Raw genomic sequence first — 18,777 nt, 5'->3', positions numbered from 1 at the left:
CCAAAAAATGAACAGAAATAACTAAATTATTTTACTACTACTCAAAGAGGTTCTCAGAATCCCATGATATACTTTGTTCTTTTTCAGATGAACAATACCAATTTCGCTATTAAATGGTCCTCACTCTGAACCCAGATATACTCCTCAGGTATTTAGTTTTTGTTTAGTGACTAACTACTGTTTGGTAGTTTCGGCAGTGACTACCACATTTCCAAAAAAAATGAAATATAAATAGAATAAGAAGTTTGAAGTTATTACCTGAATAGAATGAACCCAAGTGATTCTACTGCTGCCCTCCTGACATCATCATTAACATCACTTACCTAGGGGGAAAAGTTTAAGATTATATTATACCATGTAGTCTATCACTAGACCAAACTGATATGAGAGGTCAGCATCATTCAACAGTGAGTGTATACTTCACTACTGATAGGTATATCAAAACATTACGTTGCACACCTCTAAACATATACAGTAAATGAACACATTCAAAAAATAGACACATGTATTTTTATTTTTATAGAGACAGGGTCTCCCTATGTTGCCCAGTCTGGTCTCAAACTTCTGGGGCTCAGGAGATCCTCCCACCTTGGCCTCACAAAGTGCTGGGATTACAGGCATAAGCCACTGCACCTGGCCACATGTATTTTTGAAGAATAAATTTCTGTCCCCAATTTAGAAAAAGTTATTGAAAAATTTCAATTCAGGGGCTTAGAAGTCTTCACAGTTTGATAAAGTTTAAGATTCAGGGTTATTTTTCTCTCTCTCTCTCTTTTTTTTTTTAAGACAGAGTCACACTCTGTCGCCCAGGCTGGAGTGCAGTGGCACAATCTTGGCTCACTGCAACCTCTGCCTCCCGGGTTCAAGTGTTTCTCCTGCCACAGGCTCCCAAGTAGCTGGGACTACAGGCGTGTGCCACCATGCCCAGCTAATTTTTCTATTTTTTGTGGAGATGGGGTTTCACCATGTTGGACAGGCTAGTCTTAAACTCCTGACCAGAGGTGATCTGCCCACCACTGCCTCCCAAAGTGCTGGGATTACTGGTGTACGCCACCACGCCCGGCCCCAGGGCTACTTCTTAAGACTATTTCAACTGGCCAGACACAGTGGCTCACACCTGTAATCCCAGCACTTTTGAGAGGCCAAAACAGGAGGATTGCTTGAGCCCAGGAGTTCGAGATCTGCCTAGGCAACACAGCGAGACCCTGTCTCCACAAAAAGTTAAAAAATTAGGCAGGCACGGTGGTGTGTGCCTGTAGTTCTAGCTACATGGGAAGCTGAGGTAGGAGGAGGATCACTTGAGCCCAGTAGTTTGAGGCTGCAATGAGCTGTGATGTGCTACTGCACTCCAGCCTGGGTGACAGAGCGAAACCCTGTCTCAAAGTCGCTAAAAAGAAAAAAGAAAAAGACTATTTCAGCTGCATTACAGCTTTTGCAAAATATGAACATTTAGAACATACTGCACTGCTAAAAAAAATTATTTATTAATTACTAATAAATACTGTGGAAAATATTATCTCTGGGAAAAAGGAGTTAACAATATTTCTAAGTCTTTCTGCATAGAAAGGTACCCTTGGTTTACCTTTTCCCAGCACCATGATGATAAAAACCTATTAAGACATGTGGAATGTCCACTGTGTGACCAGGCAATATTACTTATTGCTGATAACTGCATTTGGATTAGGAGAACTATGAGTGGAAAGCCTTTTGGAAAACATGGGCATTGGCTTTCCTGTGCAGTGCATCTCTTGTAATAGATCATGTTCCTTAGGGGTCCCAGGGTGTGGGGGTGGGGGGTTGTTTGTTTTTTAGAGATAGGGTCTTGCCCTGTCGCACAGGCTAGAGTGTGGTGGCATAATTATAGCTCACTGTCCACTTCACTTTCCAGAGTAGCTGGGATTACAGGCATGAGCCACTGCACCCATTAGGTGTATGTGGAAGCTAATTTACTGGCTGTAAAAAGAAATAAATGGTTCCTGTTCTTCACTGAATTTCTCTATCCTAGGGTGGCCACACATACTCACAAGGTCTTATCCCTTACAAATGAGGGTGCTCCTTGCAGTAGGATTTTAGAAGTTGCACCTGAATGGCTTTAAGGACTTCCATTTATATAGGACTGTTATCCCGTCCCATATCCTTCTGAAAAGCTAAGTGAATCTAGTGCTAGGTTATGGCCTGTTGGGTCCAGTAAATGAGAATCACAACCTAAGACCACTGGTGGTGGTCATGCACTGTGGATGCTGCAGTCACCTAGACACTTATTGTCCATCTGCAAGCTTTTCCATCCACCCCATTCCCAAGAAAGGTCAGAGTACTTACAGCAACATGTAGCAGGCGTCGAATTGCTTTGTTGTTACCAGAGCCACAATAAGCCATGGCTACAGTATACATTCCAGACCTTCGAAGAATTGGGTCCTAAGAAAAATAATTTAACATTAATTATCAACTTATTTCAAACAGTAACTTCTACAGTCTAACAGGCATAGTGGCATCCACCAAGTAAGCTGGTCTCAGGTAGGAAATGATGAGCTCAATAACTCTTTTGTGGTTGGTAGTTTTTGAAATAAATGGGGCAATAAAACACACAAATACTGAAGGAAGTAATTCCCAATACGCTATGCAATATGCCTGCCCTGCTTCATACTTTTTAGGAAGTATAAAGTCAAGTCAACAGCAACAGCCACTCCTATGGCAGTCCACTTCCTTTTATCAATCAAGCGAGGAAGTTGGCTTCTAATTCTACATTTTTACCTTATTTAAATTCCTGGGTACTGAGTGCTGAGTGGAAGAAAGATGGAGCCTGATAACTGAACAAATTAATTAATAATTTTATCAATAAACTATAGCAGTGGTTCTTATTGATTATACAGGACAGTATTACCTGCCACTAACTACCCACCATATACAACACCATTATAAAAACAAAACAAAAGGCAATGGAAAAAAAACCTCACCCAAATAAACAAGTATAGAGATTGGTACTGTTTTCTGATAAAAGAATAATGAAGTAAACTTTGTATCTTATTAAATGACTTATCAAATCATTCCAAAAATATTATTATTATTTTTTTTGAGATGGAGTCTTGCTCTGTCACCCAGGCTGGAGTGCAGTGGTTCGATCCCTGCTCACTGTAACCTCTGTCTCCCAGGCTCAAGCGATTCTCGTGCCTCAGCCTCCCAAGTAGCTGCGATTACAGGTGTCCGCCACCATGCCTGGCTAATTTTTTTTCAATATTTAGTAGAGACAGGGTTTCACCATGTTGGCCAGGCTGGTTTTGAACTCCTGACCTCAAGTGATCCACCTGCCTCGGCCTCCCAAAATGCTAGGATTACAGGTGTGAGCCACCGCGCCTGGCCCAAAAATATTATTTCTAAAAGAAATCAACTCGTGAATTCCTAAAGAACTATGCTGAATCTGCTTATGAGAGTATCACCGATCTGAAGCTATAGCAAAATTTAAAATCCTCAAATTACTCCCATGTACCTTTTCTAATCAGTGCTTTTATTTCTTAAATTCTATTAGGCTTCATATACATTGCCAGAAGTTTCATGAATAAATGTCCCTACATGTACTGATGGGAACAGAGTTAATTTCCAGTGAAGTTAAGTGTTTTTTACATGCTGGAGATAAATGGACAGTGAGGGATGTATGTGATCTCACCTTGTCACGACAGAGAGATTCAATGAGAGCATCAGCCTCTTCCATCCTCCCATACATTACTAAAGCAATGCCAACTGCAAGACCACGCAGAATCTTCTCATGTTGAGTTTCTTGTGCATAACCAACCATGTCCTCAATAGCCTGAGCATTTTTAGAGCCCAACATAACCAATCCCAGGGCCAGGCCAGCTGCTTCCCCTAGCAAGTAACGAGTAAAATGTTAACAAAGAGTTACGTTTTTAAAGTCAATAAAACATCCAACTGAAAGTAGCACTCTTTTTGCATAAACTATCAAAAAAACCATTAGCTTCTGATAGCATTTTTTTAAACCATCTGGTAAAAAGGATACTTTATGTGGAAGCACATTCATACATTTAGGGTTCGCACATTCATATTTAGGGTTGTTTTCCTTTTAAATCTTGACAGAATGTACCATCAAATCCTATAGTGATTTCAAAGGAGACATTTAGATAACATTTTTTCTACATTATCGCCAAGCAGTATGGAGTAAGTAGATCACTCTAATAAATTCCTATTTGCAAAAGTCAGTTATGCAAGTGGACACACAGGATATACCATTTTAGAAAGCCTATATATCACAAAACTTGTTTTAAAAGATAACTTTGACAAATGGAGCAAAATTCACTTCCTCTTCAAGTAGAGAAATCCATCAGAATTTTAAGAGGCTACAAAATATAGGTAGAAACTAACGTAATTACATTTACATTAATTAATACTTAAGCTTGTTAGCTTTAGAAAGAAATGCTTACCTGTCACTGCATCATCCTGATAAAGGTTTGTTTTTAGCAAATCATAAACATCTTGACGTGCAGTTCCCATGGCTGCCAAACCAAGGCCCAGACTGCCACCGTGTCTAACGATCTGAGGAAAAAACATAGATTCCATTGATTTGGTACACTGTACTTAACATACAAGTTTTTATTCTAATTTCAAAATATAGTTTCACATTAAATATGCAGAGGTTGGCTCAGTAAGAATGATCAAAGGATGTGATAATCAAAAAGTCAGTGATAAACTCAGCAATTTCAGTTTTTGTTTGAGACGTAGTTTCGCTCTTGTTGCCCAGGCTGGAGTGCAGTGGTGCAATCTGGGCTCACCGCAAACTCCGCCTCCTGGGTTCAAGTGATTCTCCTGCCTTAGTCTCTCGAGTAGCTGGGATTACAGGTGGCTGCCACCACACCCGCGTAATTTTTGTGTTTTTAGTAGAGATGGGGTTTCACCATGTTGGCCAGGCTCGTCTGGAACTCCTGACCTCAGGTGATCCACCCGCCTTGGCCTCCCAAAGTTCTGGGATTACAGGTGTGAGCCACTGTGTTCAGCCCAGCAATTTCATTTTTAATAGAATGATATTTGCTGATGCCAAAAAATAGTGAGCTGAGGCTGGATTGGTGGCTCATGCTTGTAATCCCAGCACTTTAGTAGGCTGAGGTGGGAAGATCACTTGAGCCCAGAAGTTTGAGACCAGCCTGGGCAACACAGGGAGACTCGGTCTGTACAAAAAAATAAACATAAATTAGCTGGGCGTGGTGGTGCATGCCTGTGATCCCAGCTACTTGGGAGGCTGAGGTGGTCCCAGCTACTCTGGAGTGCCACTGCACTCCAGCCTGGGTAACACAGCAAGAAACTGTCTCAAAAAATAATGATAATAAATTAAAAATAGTGAGTTGCGAAATGAACGTGAGAAAACAAAGTGGGCAGAGAGGACAACTCTCTTTCAGTAGGTTTACATGAGAAGGGGAGGAAAAAGACTGAACAACTAAGAGGGAGATGTCAAGAAAAGAATTTTGTTGAGGATAGATGAGACCTGAGTATGTTCATGGGTTGAGGGAAAGGAGGCAGTACAGAGTGAGAGGTTAAAGACAGAGGAGAAAAAGGTATCTAATGGAACATGGTTGTGAAGAAAGTGGTTGAAAATGAGGTCAGAGTACCTCTGAAATATACACATTTGAAAGAGGAAACTTTAGTGGTCATCTGTCATTTCTGAATGCACAGCATCCTTCTATTGGTGACAGCATCCCAACATTCCTTTGGTAATACTCCTCCCCAATGGTTAGAGTCTTGGTGGGGCTGTCATTTAAGAATCTCCCACCTTCCCCTAGCCAAAGTGTGACCCAAGCCAGAGCAATACAATGCTCCTTCTTTGGAATTTTCATCTTTAAGTGGAAATAACCCAATGGCCAAAAATGTTTCAAGTTCATTCGTCCTGAAAAGGCTATTTCATTAGTTCCTGTTATCTAGCATCTGTGGTGTTGCTCTGGTTCTTTAACCTTTGTGAGAACTAGTTCATCAGCCTTTCTATTAATTATATAAGCTATTTCCAAAAAACTTCTTATTCAAGTTAGTTTAACTTTTTAATGGTTTTTAATGCTGTCTATTGCTGTTTTTTTTTTTTTTTTTTGTAACCATAAACCCTATCTGATAAGAAAGTTTTTACCTGAGACAAGGGGAAATAAGGTAAAAATGTGAGTACCTGCACACATGATTTGTGGCTAAGGGGCTTATTCATTGAGACAGATCATCCTATTGGCTTCAATCTTTTTTTTTTTTTTTAGACGGAGTTTCTGTTTTGTCGCCCAGGCTGGAGTGCAGTGGCACGATCTTGGTTCACTGCAACCTCCGCCTCCCGGGTTCAAGTGATTCTCCTGCCTCAGCCTCCCGAATAGCTGGGATTACAGGTGCCCACCACCATGCCCGGCTAATTTTTTGTATTTTTAGTAGAGATCGGATTTCATCATGTTGGCCAGGCTGGTCTTGAACTCCTCACTTCAGGTGATCCACCCGCCTCAGCCTTCCAAAGTGCTGGAATTACAGGTGTGAGCCACCGCGCCCAGCCCTGGCTTCAATCTTTTCACTTATGCATGAGGGCAAGGTTTTCTGGCTCACCTAACTACTCTCCTGATGGCCCTCACTCCAATATAGAAGTTAGTCTAAAATTACATTTTAAGGTTCCGTAAAATAAGAACAGGGCTACTTAGCAAGCTTTTCCAAAAGCCTTACATTTTAAACAATTATCAAAGATCAAAACAAGCAAGGATTCTAACTTCTGAGAGACTGTAACTTCTTTAGGCCTTAATTTCCAGTAAAATGTTAGGGCCTAGACTAGATGATAACTAAGGTCACTTGTAGTTGTAACATTTTAAGATGAAAGTGTGGGAATATAACATGTTTTACAAATACACGCAGGGTTTAAAGGAGTGAGAAACACAATTTTAGCTTATCAAGAAGGAAATGAAATTACTTTAAAAAAAAAATCCAAGATAACAGTTGTTTTGGGTATTCTCAAATTCTACAAAATCTCCAGTCACTAAAATAATGTGGCAAATACGTTATCCTGGATTCTTGAGTTTCGGAAATTTAGTTTTCCATTTTAATACTTACATCATTGCTGGCGTTCTTAAGCTGATTAAGCAGATAGTCAATTATATCACCACCATGATTGGCATGAATAAGACCTAGCGCATAGAGACCTCCACCTTCCTGATAGGCTGATCCTGGAGAAGTATCCTTGGGAAGGTATGTTGCCATTAACTGTAAAGCTTCTTTTTCATGACCCTATAAAGGTAAGTCATGACAAAGATGTCAAAATGAGAAAGTAAGAAGAAAAAAGACAATGTTTTCTATGATTACTGCCTTTTCCCCAGAACGTTCACTTGCAAAGAGAGAAGGAGGTAGTGGGGCTCTCTCTCATATAACTGTATCACTCAAACAAGAGGACAAGCCTTTAAGACACCCAGTTACACTTTGGTTAGAAAAAAAAAAAATCACAAATGCTTCAATTTTTTCCCTTTGTTTTATAACATTTGCCCAAATCCATCTCAGACTATGCAAATAACATTTCAATTTATCCTTTCAATGGCTTATACAGTCTTTATAGAAACAAATTTCCACTTTTCATTAAAAACAAACACACATATAAATACTTTAGTATCTTATTTACTTTAGCCTTCTCTACAAAATGACTTATCTGACTTAACAAAGTGTACTTGTTAATGAATTATAATAAACTGTTATTTTTTCTTAACCCCAGAAAAATTACTTCTTTTCCGATGCTTGTGTACACTGACCAATACATATTACCTTATGAATTACACCCAAACTGGCTGTAGCAGTAAACTTTGCCCAGTTAGTGGCTCTGGCTAACCACTCCAAGTTATCTCTGTAAAAAAAGATGATGTATTTTAATTAGTGTTAAAACAAATGAATTCCTTAAAGCTTTTTAACACTAAGGTTAAAAGCATTAAAATTTTACCTTGAACCCTTCCAAATTACTTTGTGGATCTCAAGTTACTACTGATTCTATTTTAACTCTTAAGTTGTTCTTAGTGTTTTAAGGATTTTTAAAATGCACGATACATAATTCTACTATAAATAAAAACAAAATTATATAAAACTTTAGAGCTTAATATATTTCCTTCAAGAGCCTATAATCAAGCCAAGTAATAAAAGGAATTAAAAGGAATTCTACTTGTTTACCTTAAAACAAGTAGAAATACACAACAAAAAATACATAAAATAGCAAAAATATAATTTAGAATTAAGGACTGGTTAACAAGGAAAGTCCTCAACATCTCTACAACAATGTTAACACAGTGTCTGTTAAAAAGGATTTTAGGCCGGGCGCAGTGGCTCACGTCTGTAATCCCAGCACTTTGGGAGGCCGAGGTGGGCGGATCACCTGAAGTCAGGAGTTCAAGACCAGCCTGGCCAACATGGCAAAAGCCTGTCTCTACTAAAAACACAAAAATTAGCCAGGCATAGTGGCATGTGCCTGTAATCCCAGCTACTTGGGAGGCTGAGGCAGGAGAATCGCTTCAACCCAGGAGATGGAAGTTGCAGTGAGCTGAGATCGCGTCACTGCCCTCCGGCCTGGGCCACAGAGTTAGACTGCCTCAAAAAAAAAAAAAAAAAAAAAAAAGGTTTTGAACCAAAGTGGAAATCAACAAGCATATTTACCTAAGAAACTGGTCACTGGTTGTCCCACAGTGCATAAAAGAGTTTGCTATAACGGTTGCTGTATGACATACAGAATTCCGTACTGCATCCTGCAACAACAAATACAGAATTGTTTCATCACTGGCAAAGTATTCATATATGCACACCCTCACACACACAGTCAGAGGTCCTATTTTGTGGTAAAAGCATGAACAAACTGAACTCAGATTTAAAATATGGACTTTGGGTATTTCTTTTATAAAGACTAAATAGCTAGTTTATACAAACAAGCAAGTCAAAGTTTTATTTGCAGTTTTAACAGAGCTCAACGACAGATTTTAGGTGGGGAATTTAGACAGCAGATTTTCTATTCTTTGGTTTAATTAAACTTGCTTTTTCTTTTCTCCATCTTGCCCAAGGTCTCCAAGGTGTTGAGATAACCTGAGGAGCAGTGCTGCACCTCTGACAGTTACCAAATAATTTTGTTTATTTTTAGTTTTTGAAACAGAGTGTTGCTTGGTTGCCCAGGCTGGAGTGCAGTGGTACGATCTCAGCTCACTGCAGCCTCCACCTCCCGGGTTCAAGTGATTCTCCTGCCTCAGTCTCGCGAGTAGCTGGGATTACAGTCATGTACCACCATGCCCGGCTAATTTTTGTATTTTAAGTAGAGACGGGGTTTCACCATGTTGGCCAAGCTGGTCTTGAACTCCTGACCTCAGGTGATCCGCCTGCCTCGGCCTCCCAGAGTGCTGGGATTACAGGTGTAAGCCATTGTGCCTGGTCAAATTTTGTTTATTTTAATGAGACTATATTACAAAGACTAGCTTTAAATTGTCATGAATGGAGACTATATGATTCTGTATATTTTTTGCCATTTGCAAAAATTATATTAAAAGTTTCAAAGAGCATTATTACACATGCTTTAATCAAACAACTGTTTAATCATTCAATAATATATAGCTATAAAAAATGACTTTGCGAAGGGGTATTGGATAAATAAGAGAGAGAAGGAAGATTTTTCATGTTATATATCTTTTTATATATTTTGAATCAAATATATTACTTGCTAAAAAATTAAAATCAGTATTAATAACTGTTAAGACCAATATTTCAACAAACATTGCAACAAGGTAAGAATCGCTGCTCTCAAGGAGATCATAGTTCAGTGGGAAATACAGACACAAAAACAACCTATATTAGTATTCTTTTTTTTTGTAATAAAAGAAAAGTACAGATTTATTGAAATGAAAGTACACTCCAGAGTTGGAGCAGGCTGAAGCAAGCGGCTCAAGAGCCTATCTTAATATTCTGATTGTGCTATTTGTCTAACTGCTCCATGTATACATTAAAAATGAAAAATGAGTTAACTAAGCTCCCCAATAAGAGATAAGCATAAAAACAGGAGCTCAATCATTGCTCATTTTCTTCCTTTCCAACAACTCCAAGAGGATCATTGATTGCTATTTTTTCAAAACTTAAATACTTTTTCCTTAATTGGAAATAAAGAAAGTATCCAACAAGAATAATATAATTACTTATATTCAACAAAGAACTAAATATTTTTAAAAACCCTCTATTATTGATGAATTTCTTACCTTTGTGTTTTTTAGAATCATGAGGTCTGTATTATTGTTTCGTATTAAGAACTGCAGATGTAACTCAATAGCCATTTCACCACTTAAAATTTTAATCATTTTCAAAGTCTGGTCCTTAGGCTCTGGACTCTGCCAAAACAAACAAAAAAAAATGAAAACTCCTAAACAGTATTACTATAATCCAGTAACCCAATTTTATTTCATCAGTCCTAAACCAGTGAAATTCAGTCCATTTTAAGAGAAAGGATAACTTATTTCTTTCTTTATTAGATGCTACTGAGATATGATACTAGCTTGATGGAAGAATACAATTCATCCCCAGCTAGCTTTCGATATAAAATATTTAAATATTTTTAAAAAACTGGGAAAGAATAATTACTGATAACACGCAGAAAAATTACTTTTTATTAAATGAGTCAATTTATATTTTAATTGAGAAACTTCCTACTTGAAACTGAGAAAATTGAAAATACCTTTAATCAACATATATATATGATTTTTTTTTTTTTTTGAGGCAGAGTTTCTCTCTGTTGCCCCAGCTGGGGTGCAGTGGCGCAATCTTGGCTCACTGCAACCTCCACTTCCCAAGCTCAAGCAATTCTCCCGAGTACCTGGGATTAAAGGTGCGTGCCACCATGCTCAGCTAATTTTTGTATTTTTAGTAGAGACGGGGTTTTGCCATGTTGGCCAGGCTAGTTTCGAACTCCTGACCTCAGGTGATCCACCCACCTTGGCCTCCCAAGGTGCTGGGATTACATGCACGAACCACAGTGCCCAGCCTTGATCTTATGAACTACCATGCCACCAACACAACTTTCCAACCAGGTGAAGAACAGCTGAAGTTTACACACCTGAGCATCAGGAACCAACAGTCCAACAGACCACTGTTGTAATATTTACCCTACCCTTCCAATATGCCACAAACATTAAAAACGACAAAAACAATTAACCTCCCTCCCATATATGTTGCCATTTGCTAGAGACCATACCTTTTTTTCACCCTGTGACAGGTAATTTGAAGTTATTTCAGACAGAAATAACTTCTGCCTGAAGTAAGGATCTAAGGATTTGATTTCTTCTAAATGTTTTCTTTGGATCAATTTTTAAAACTTTAATCTTTACAAAAAACTCATTTTTATAAAATGACTTTGGTATCAAACTTAACAGTATACTTTAATAAAAGCATGTATAGAATATATACTTGAAAGAATTTACAATATCCTGTGGAAATATTTATTAAGTAACAATCTCAACTTCAAAAAGCACACTCGCTGGGCATGGTGGCTCAGCTCGGTGGCTCATGCCTGTAATCCCAGCACTCTGGGAGGCCAAGGCAAACGGACTGCTTGAGCTCAGGAGTTCATGACCAGCCTGTGCAACACAGTGAACCCTGTCTCTACAAAAAATACAAAACTTAGCCAGGCGTGGTGGTGCATGCCTGCAATCCCAGCTACTTACTTGGGAGGCTAAGGTGGGAGGATAGCTTGAGCCTGGGAGGCAGAGGTTGTAGTGAGCCGAGACTGCGCCACTGCATTCTAGCCTGGGTGACAGATCAAGACCCTGTCTCAAAGGAAAAAAAAAAAAGCACACTCACGGCTTCTGGTGTCTTTCCTACAAATGCACTGCCTGTCTTTTCTTCTGTTTCCATCGAGTCACTGAAATGAAAAGAACCAACAATCAATAATTTTTTCTGAAGAGAAGTACAATTTGTTTATACCACAGATCTGAACCATGTCCAAATTGAATATTTTGCAAGAAAATAATGTTTACTTAAGTATTACCATTAAGAAATAAAAAATTCTACACATCTCTAAGATGGAGGCAATCCAGTTATTAAATTTCCTCCAAATAATAAAAACACACAAAGCAACTAGGTTAGCAAAACCATGGACAACAAATACAACAAGAACAGGTGACAAAATATCTCCTTCATTCACAAAACACAGTCAGGTAAAGCAAAATCACCACCAGCTACAAAACGGGCTTGAAAAGAAGGGGCTGGGACCCCAACTACTCTTAAATCTCATCAGCCAACACTCCCTTGTAGGTCAAAGCACCATAGTGAGGAAAAAGTGCTGGGCAGAGAATCCAAATTAAAAAGGCAGGGACAAAGACAAAGAAGGTACCAATAAGCCTGGGCAATAAAATGAGACCCTTGTCTCCACAAAAAAATTTAAATAGTGAACCAGGTATAGTGGTGCGTGCCTGTAGTCCCAGCTACTCTGGAGGCTGAAGTGGGAAGATTGCTTAAGCCTAGGAGTTCGAGGTTGCAGTGAGCTATGATTGCACCACTGCACCCTAGCCTGGGCAATGGAGAAAGGAAACAGAGTCAGGAGATCCCAAAACAGAAGCCATTATTTTGTATAGTACTCCATAAATGCAACAGAGGAGGAAATACTAGAGGGCAGTAAAATTGGAAAAACTATCCTAAACAAGCCTCCTTTGGAAAAGTTTAGAAAAACTAATTTCAGTAAAAATAAGCTACAGAAAAGCATCAAAGTAAAATCTCATAAAATATTAGAAAAAAGTTATTTCAAAACAAGAGAAATTAGGAAAATTACATAAAACATACAAGGCTATTACATATTAGAATTACAAAAACTCAGAAATTAACATGATAGAACTAGAGAAAATCAGAAATAAAAGAGAAAAAATAATAATTTCAGAAATGAAGGTTAACTCAGAAGGAACTTGTAACCACCACACATAAGCCTTAAGAAAAGGAGAAGGCGAGAAGAAAGAAAACTTGTTAAATCAAAAATAAATAAATAGGCTGTGTGTGGTGTCTCACATCTGTAATCCCAGGAGTTTGGGAGGCTGAGGCAAGTGGATCACCTGAGGTCAGGAGTTCGAGACCAGCGTGGCCAATATGGTGAAACTCTGTCTCTACTAACAATATAAAAATTAGCCGGGCATGGTGACCTGCGCCTGTAGTCCCAGCTACTCAGGAGGCTGAGGCAGGAGAACTGCTTGAACCCAGGAGGTGGAGGATGCAGTGAGCTGAGATCATGCCACTGTACTACAGACTAGGTGACAAGACTGAGACTCTGTCTCGAAAATAAATAAATAACTTCTATCCCCCTAAGATTGAGAAAAAATTAAAGATGCTGTCTCTTATCACTTCTATAAGTATTGGGAATCCTAGCCAATATAGAAAAGAAAAAGAGAGAGAAAAGGTATAAAGATTACAAAAGAAGGAGTAAAATGGTCTCTAACTGCAGATGACCAAGACACCAATAAAGAAAATTCTGTAAAAGGATCTACTTTAAAAAATTTACTTAAAAAAATCATTTATAAAGCTATAAATGATTTTATCAAGGTCATAGGATTCAATGTTAGCATATAAAAATCAATTATATTTCTATATACTACCAACAAAAAAAATAGAAATTTAAAAATACCACTTCACAACAGCATCAAAAAAAAAATTATACTTAGGGATATAAGAAAATTAAGAAAAGATGTGTAAAACCTCTGCATTGAATCTACAAAACGCTACTGAGAAAAAAAATTAAAAACCTAAGTAAATGAAAAAGATTACCATATTCCTGGATTACAAGATTCAATATTATCAGGATTTCAATGTGCCCCAAACTGAAGATATTCAATACAATCCCAGTCAGAACACCCACAGACTTACATAATGCAAAAAATCTACAATAGCCCAAAGAATCTTGAAAAAGAAAAAAGAATCAAAATTGTAGGTCTTACAATACCTGATTGCAAGACTTAGCATAGTTTTAGTAATAAGGAAAGAGGTAACGATATAAAGAAAAATATAGGCATACCTTTGTTTTACTGCCCTTCAAGGAAGTCTATTGGAGCCACATTTCCAATAGTATGTGATCACTTTGTCCTTGTGTTACATTTTAGTTATCCTTGCAATATTTAAAACTTTTTAATGATCATTATATCTGTTATGGTAATCTGTCATCTGTGATCTTTGATGTTACCATTGTAGTTGTTTTGGGACACCATGAACCACACCCATATAAAACAGCAAACTCAATCAATAAATGTGTGTGTTCTGACTGCTCCACACACCAGTCATTCCCCCATCTCTCTCCTTCTCCTTGGGACTCCCTATTCCCTGAGACACAACAATATTGAAATTAGGCCAATTAATAACCCTACAATGGCCTCTGAGTACTTAAGTGAAAGAGAGAGTCCCACATTTCTCAGACACAGATATCCAGTGAAAGAGCGGGCTAGGGGGCTGCCAGCATAAACAGGCACAACTAAGACACACAAATGTTTTTAGTAAGTGATCTAAACGTGTAAAATACAGAAAAATAAAATTTTAATACCATATCAATTTGTACAGAATGCAAATTTCTAATACTATAGAAATTTGTGTATTTAGTTCTAATAAAAGCAAAAAAGCTGAGAATGTTCCTTACTTTCTAAATATCTAACCCAGATATATCTAACCCAAATATCTAAAAGGTAGCCCCGACCTATCCCCACCTGTTTTTTTAAATTTACTTGATTAAATAGTACACATGTTGTCTGGTAGGCCCTCCTTACAAGATAATCACTTCTATTTCTTTCCAGAAGGGTCAATTTCTTCGGTTTTCCTTACTACGCCCAGCACAGTACAAAACAGAGCAATAGCCTAATAAGACTTTACAATCTATGAAAGCTAGTGGCAAAATTTATTTATTCTTAGAATATGCTTCCTATAAATATTCTACCTGTCCCCAAAATGAAATAAAGATTATTCAATTAGTTTTGATGCAGAAAAAGGTACTTATACCTGTCTTTCTCTGATCCTGGAACAGTACCCGTATTAGTGGATCCAGGCACAGAAGCAATAGGGGTGCCAACAGTTCGAAGATTCTGGATTACAGATGACAAAAACTGCTGGCTAGCACTTTCATACAAATCAAAACAAATCTGATATGCCATCAGGAGGTTGTCTTCCTTTACCAGTTTCTCTAAGATATCACTCACAGCCTGAGGATCATCTAAGAAAATTAAGCACTGAAATGGAGATAAAGAACAATTATTTAATAATTAAAAACTTCATCTACAAGGTACTTAAGGAGACAAAATCAACATTATAGAAAACCTTAAAATATAAGCACAGGCAAACTAGGGCAGACTATCCAGTCTAGCACTCTATTTCTAAACCCAGCACTAGATGAAATTTTTCTAAACATGGCATCTGTCTTCCATAAAAAAATTCATACAAATTATATTTATAACTCTTAATGCTGTGCCTGGTAATCAGCAGTATTCAACATTGGTTGTTGAATGAATCTTGGCTTCTTTAAATCTTATCCATAACTTATACCTAAGTGCTCCTTAATTTGTTATTTTCTGCCCTACCATATGTTATGGAAGTTACTCATTCATTTAACATACATTGTGCTGTGTTGGGCCAGGATAAGAGACATTAAAATTACCATTTTGAAGCATTTCTCTTACTACTCTTATGATCTGCCATTGTTTTAACAAAATTATCCAACAAAGTTAGAATTTTTCTTTTAAAAACTCAATTTAAATTTTCTTGTTCCCTTAGGCAGCAAGTAACTCAACTTCAAAATAAACACATTAATCAAAGTTATTATAAATTAAGAACATGAAATAACAGAAACAAAATAAGTGGTCAACAATAGGGGAATGATTAAGTAAGGCAAAGTACATACACTGAATGATTACAACAATCAAGTAAGAGGACCCTATGAAGAGTTAGAACACGGAAAAATGTTAAAGACTGTATACAATTAACACTGTTTATCCACAGAGAAAAGAACTCGGTAGCTGGAGCCAAGTAATGGAAGACTTCATTGTATACCCCATAATTCTTTTTGAATTTTAAATCACATGAACATATTATCTGCTCAAAAAGATATTATTTTAAAAATGAACAATAAAGTTTTTAAAAATAATAAAAAGATAAGGAATACAACAGCTGAAAGAAATAAAATTGCCTCTAAGGAATAAAACTGAAATACAGACAGGAAGAGGGCAGGGAACTGCTATTTTTCATGTGAGTTTTAAAAAAAACTATGAAAAATATTTAGAAACAACAAAACTCCGAAAACCTATGTAGAGAAAACTGAAAGGAAATACACTATTAAATACTAAATTGACTTTGGGTGATGTAAAAAATCAAGTTAGAATAGTAAGTTGACTTTGGGTGATTTAAACATGGATATTTTTTCTTCTAGTATTTTGTTTCAAACTTGCTTTAAAAGGGATTGTAAAAAACAGTGTTTTAATCTAAATTTTTAAAGTCTAGAGGATTAAAACACACAGGAGCACATTATAATGAAGAAACAACAAAATGTGCAATAAAATGCTATGCCCTGAGCAGAATACAGAAAATGTATACAACATGGCAATTGTTAAAAAGTAAACCCATGCACACCTCCAGTCAATAAAATACAATATAGTCATTAAAAGAATGCAGTAGATCCACATGTGCGAATAAGTAGGGAAAAACATCTATGTCTTACCTTTGGGAAAAAGCCCAAATGATGGAAAAGAGAAGCCTTACTTTTCATTTTCTATATTTTCTGTACCATCTGTATTTTTTTTTATGTGCAAGCAAATTTATATATAGAAAGAGATAAAGAAAAGATACCCAAATGTTTTGGTGTGTATGGGTAATGAAACCGTATATAATTTATACACTTTGAATTCTCTTTAGAATGACATAGTATAGCATAGGTACTGTTTTAATCTTTTCTTCTAGCTTTTTAAAAAACCTTCGTTATTTCTAAAAATTTCCTTAAATTATTGGATTATTTTCAAAATGAAAAAAGAATACATAGAAAGAATGTGTTACAACAAAATAGCTTTTTAGTGTTGTGAAATTTAGTTTCTTATTAATAAAAAGGAATATAAATCACATACCTTATTTTCACAGGGCTGCTGTGAAGATTAGCTGAGATACATGTATAAAGCCATTATAGTAATATAAAGTAATAAAATGTGAAGTGGTATAACATAGCACAGTACAGCGTGGAGCAATGTAATGAAACATAATGTAATGTCATTACCTGACAAACATTGATGAAATCAGGTTTCTCCAAATTCATGTAGATTTTAACTAGAACTCTTAGTACTTTATTCCGAAATTGTTTATTCTGCATTAAAGACATGCAGAGCTTAAGGCTATAAGCTAACATTCCTGGGACATCATTCTGAAAGAGATAATTTAAAGATATAATGTTATCTGGTTATTGCAGCATTATGTTTATTTAGAAATTGAATTATTTTAATCTTGCTTCTTTAGTCAATCTAGGCAGCCAATTATTTAAACCTCTTAAGCAATACAAACTTAAGAATTTTAAACCATTTTAGATGAAAATCTTAAAAGAAGAATTACATATTTCCAAATCATCATAAAAAATGGATTAAAAACAATATTTAGTGGTACTCAGAATCACCATTACATGAGATGCTGTTAATTATTATAAAAGATATACAACTGTCCACACACTAAGTAGCTATGTTTTCCAAATGTGTCTGCTGAAGTCTTTCTGCTTCTTACCTTGCTACTAGACTCCCTCATGACTTACTGCCTACACTCACTTGCTGGCCAGGAAACACAACACAGCTCTGAGTGACTCAAGCATTGAGTGCTGTCACATCTGCCTGGTGCTCTCCCTACGAGAAAACTTTGATCCAGGCTCTATGTGTTTACTTGGTGATTCTCAAAAGTATCCCCAATATTTGAGACTTCACCCTGTAAAAGGCCTTCAACATAAATTAGCACACTGAAAGCTACAGGAGTGTTTCTCAAAAAGTGAGTTGTGACTTTCCACTGCGTAATAAAATCAATTTAATGAAGTGTGACTAGCAAATTAAAAAAATTAAAAATACAATTTAAAAATAACAGAGTTATATCACAAGTAGTAAGGGTAGGTATTGGTTTCATAAAGCTTAAATTACATCTATATGTATATGTGCACTGGGATACAAAGAAAGATGCATTTGTTACTCTGCTTTATTATTTTTTTTAAATTTGTCATTCTTTTACTTTACATATTTATTTGTTTGACTGCTTGTTCCCCTTCTAGATTCCCCAATGAAGTGTTTGCTTTGGGCAGGAACTTTGTTGGTCTTGTTTGCTACTACAGTAGGTGCTCCTTTATCTGAGACGACTATGTTCCAGCATCCCCAGCAGATGTCTGAAACCACAAACAGTACCAAACTCTATATAAATTATGCACAAATTTCTGTTTTCTTCTTCACAATTTTATGGATGGAAGATTCATTCTTATGTACATCTTAGCGCAGCCTCAGCATACAATTTTTTTTCTTTCCTTATTAAGTTGGCAATTTTCACTTTTTCAATTAAAGGAAGCAGTTTAAGGCTTCTCTTTAGCATATCTGAATTGCCAACATCACTATTTTTGTGCTTTGAGGCCATTACTGAGTAGAATAAGGGTTATCTGAACACAAGCACTGGGATATTGCGACAGTCAATCTGATAAGCAAGGTGGTCCCTAAAGTGACTAATAGGCAGTGTATACAGCATAGATCTACTAGGATGATTCACATCCCATGCGGGATGGAAAGAGATGGTGAGAGATTTCATTGTGCTAGTCAGAAT

General features: G+C 36.9%; 1 protein-coding gene across 1 annotated transcript in view; it reads right to left on the bottom strand.

The window, feature by feature from the left end:
* Positions 1-18,777, bottom strand: part of PSMD1 (proteasome 26S subunit, non-ATPase 1) — a gene marked incomplete at its 5' end in the record, with an annotated part of 115,477 nt that overhangs the window by 85,024 nt on the left and 11,676 nt on the right. Inside the window, 11 exon segments of the mRNA NM_001133223.1 lie at positions 259-323; positions 2,320-2,415; positions 3,662-3,858; positions 4,431-4,542; positions 7,060-7,233; positions 7,759-7,837; positions 8,635-8,723; positions 10,209-10,337; positions 11,803-11,863; positions 14,965-15,191; positions 17,219-17,362. Of these exon segments, the coding sequence (NP_001126695.1) occupies positions 259-323; positions 2,320-2,415; positions 3,662-3,858; positions 4,431-4,542; positions 7,060-7,233; positions 7,759-7,837; positions 8,635-8,723; positions 10,209-10,337; positions 11,803-11,863; positions 14,965-15,191; positions 17,219-17,362 (1,373 nt within the window).

This window comes from Pongo abelii, chromosome 11, assembly GCF_028885655.2.
Source record: "Pongo abelii isolate AG06213 chromosome 11, NHGRI_mPonAbe1-v2.0_pri, whole genome shotgun sequence".
In the NCBI taxonomy this organism is placed as follows: Eukaryota; Metazoa; Chordata; class Mammalia; order Primates; family Hominidae; genus Pongo; species Pongo abelii.
Note: the sequence above shows the minus strand (reverse complement) of the source record. Positions and strands in the feature narration are given on the sequence as shown.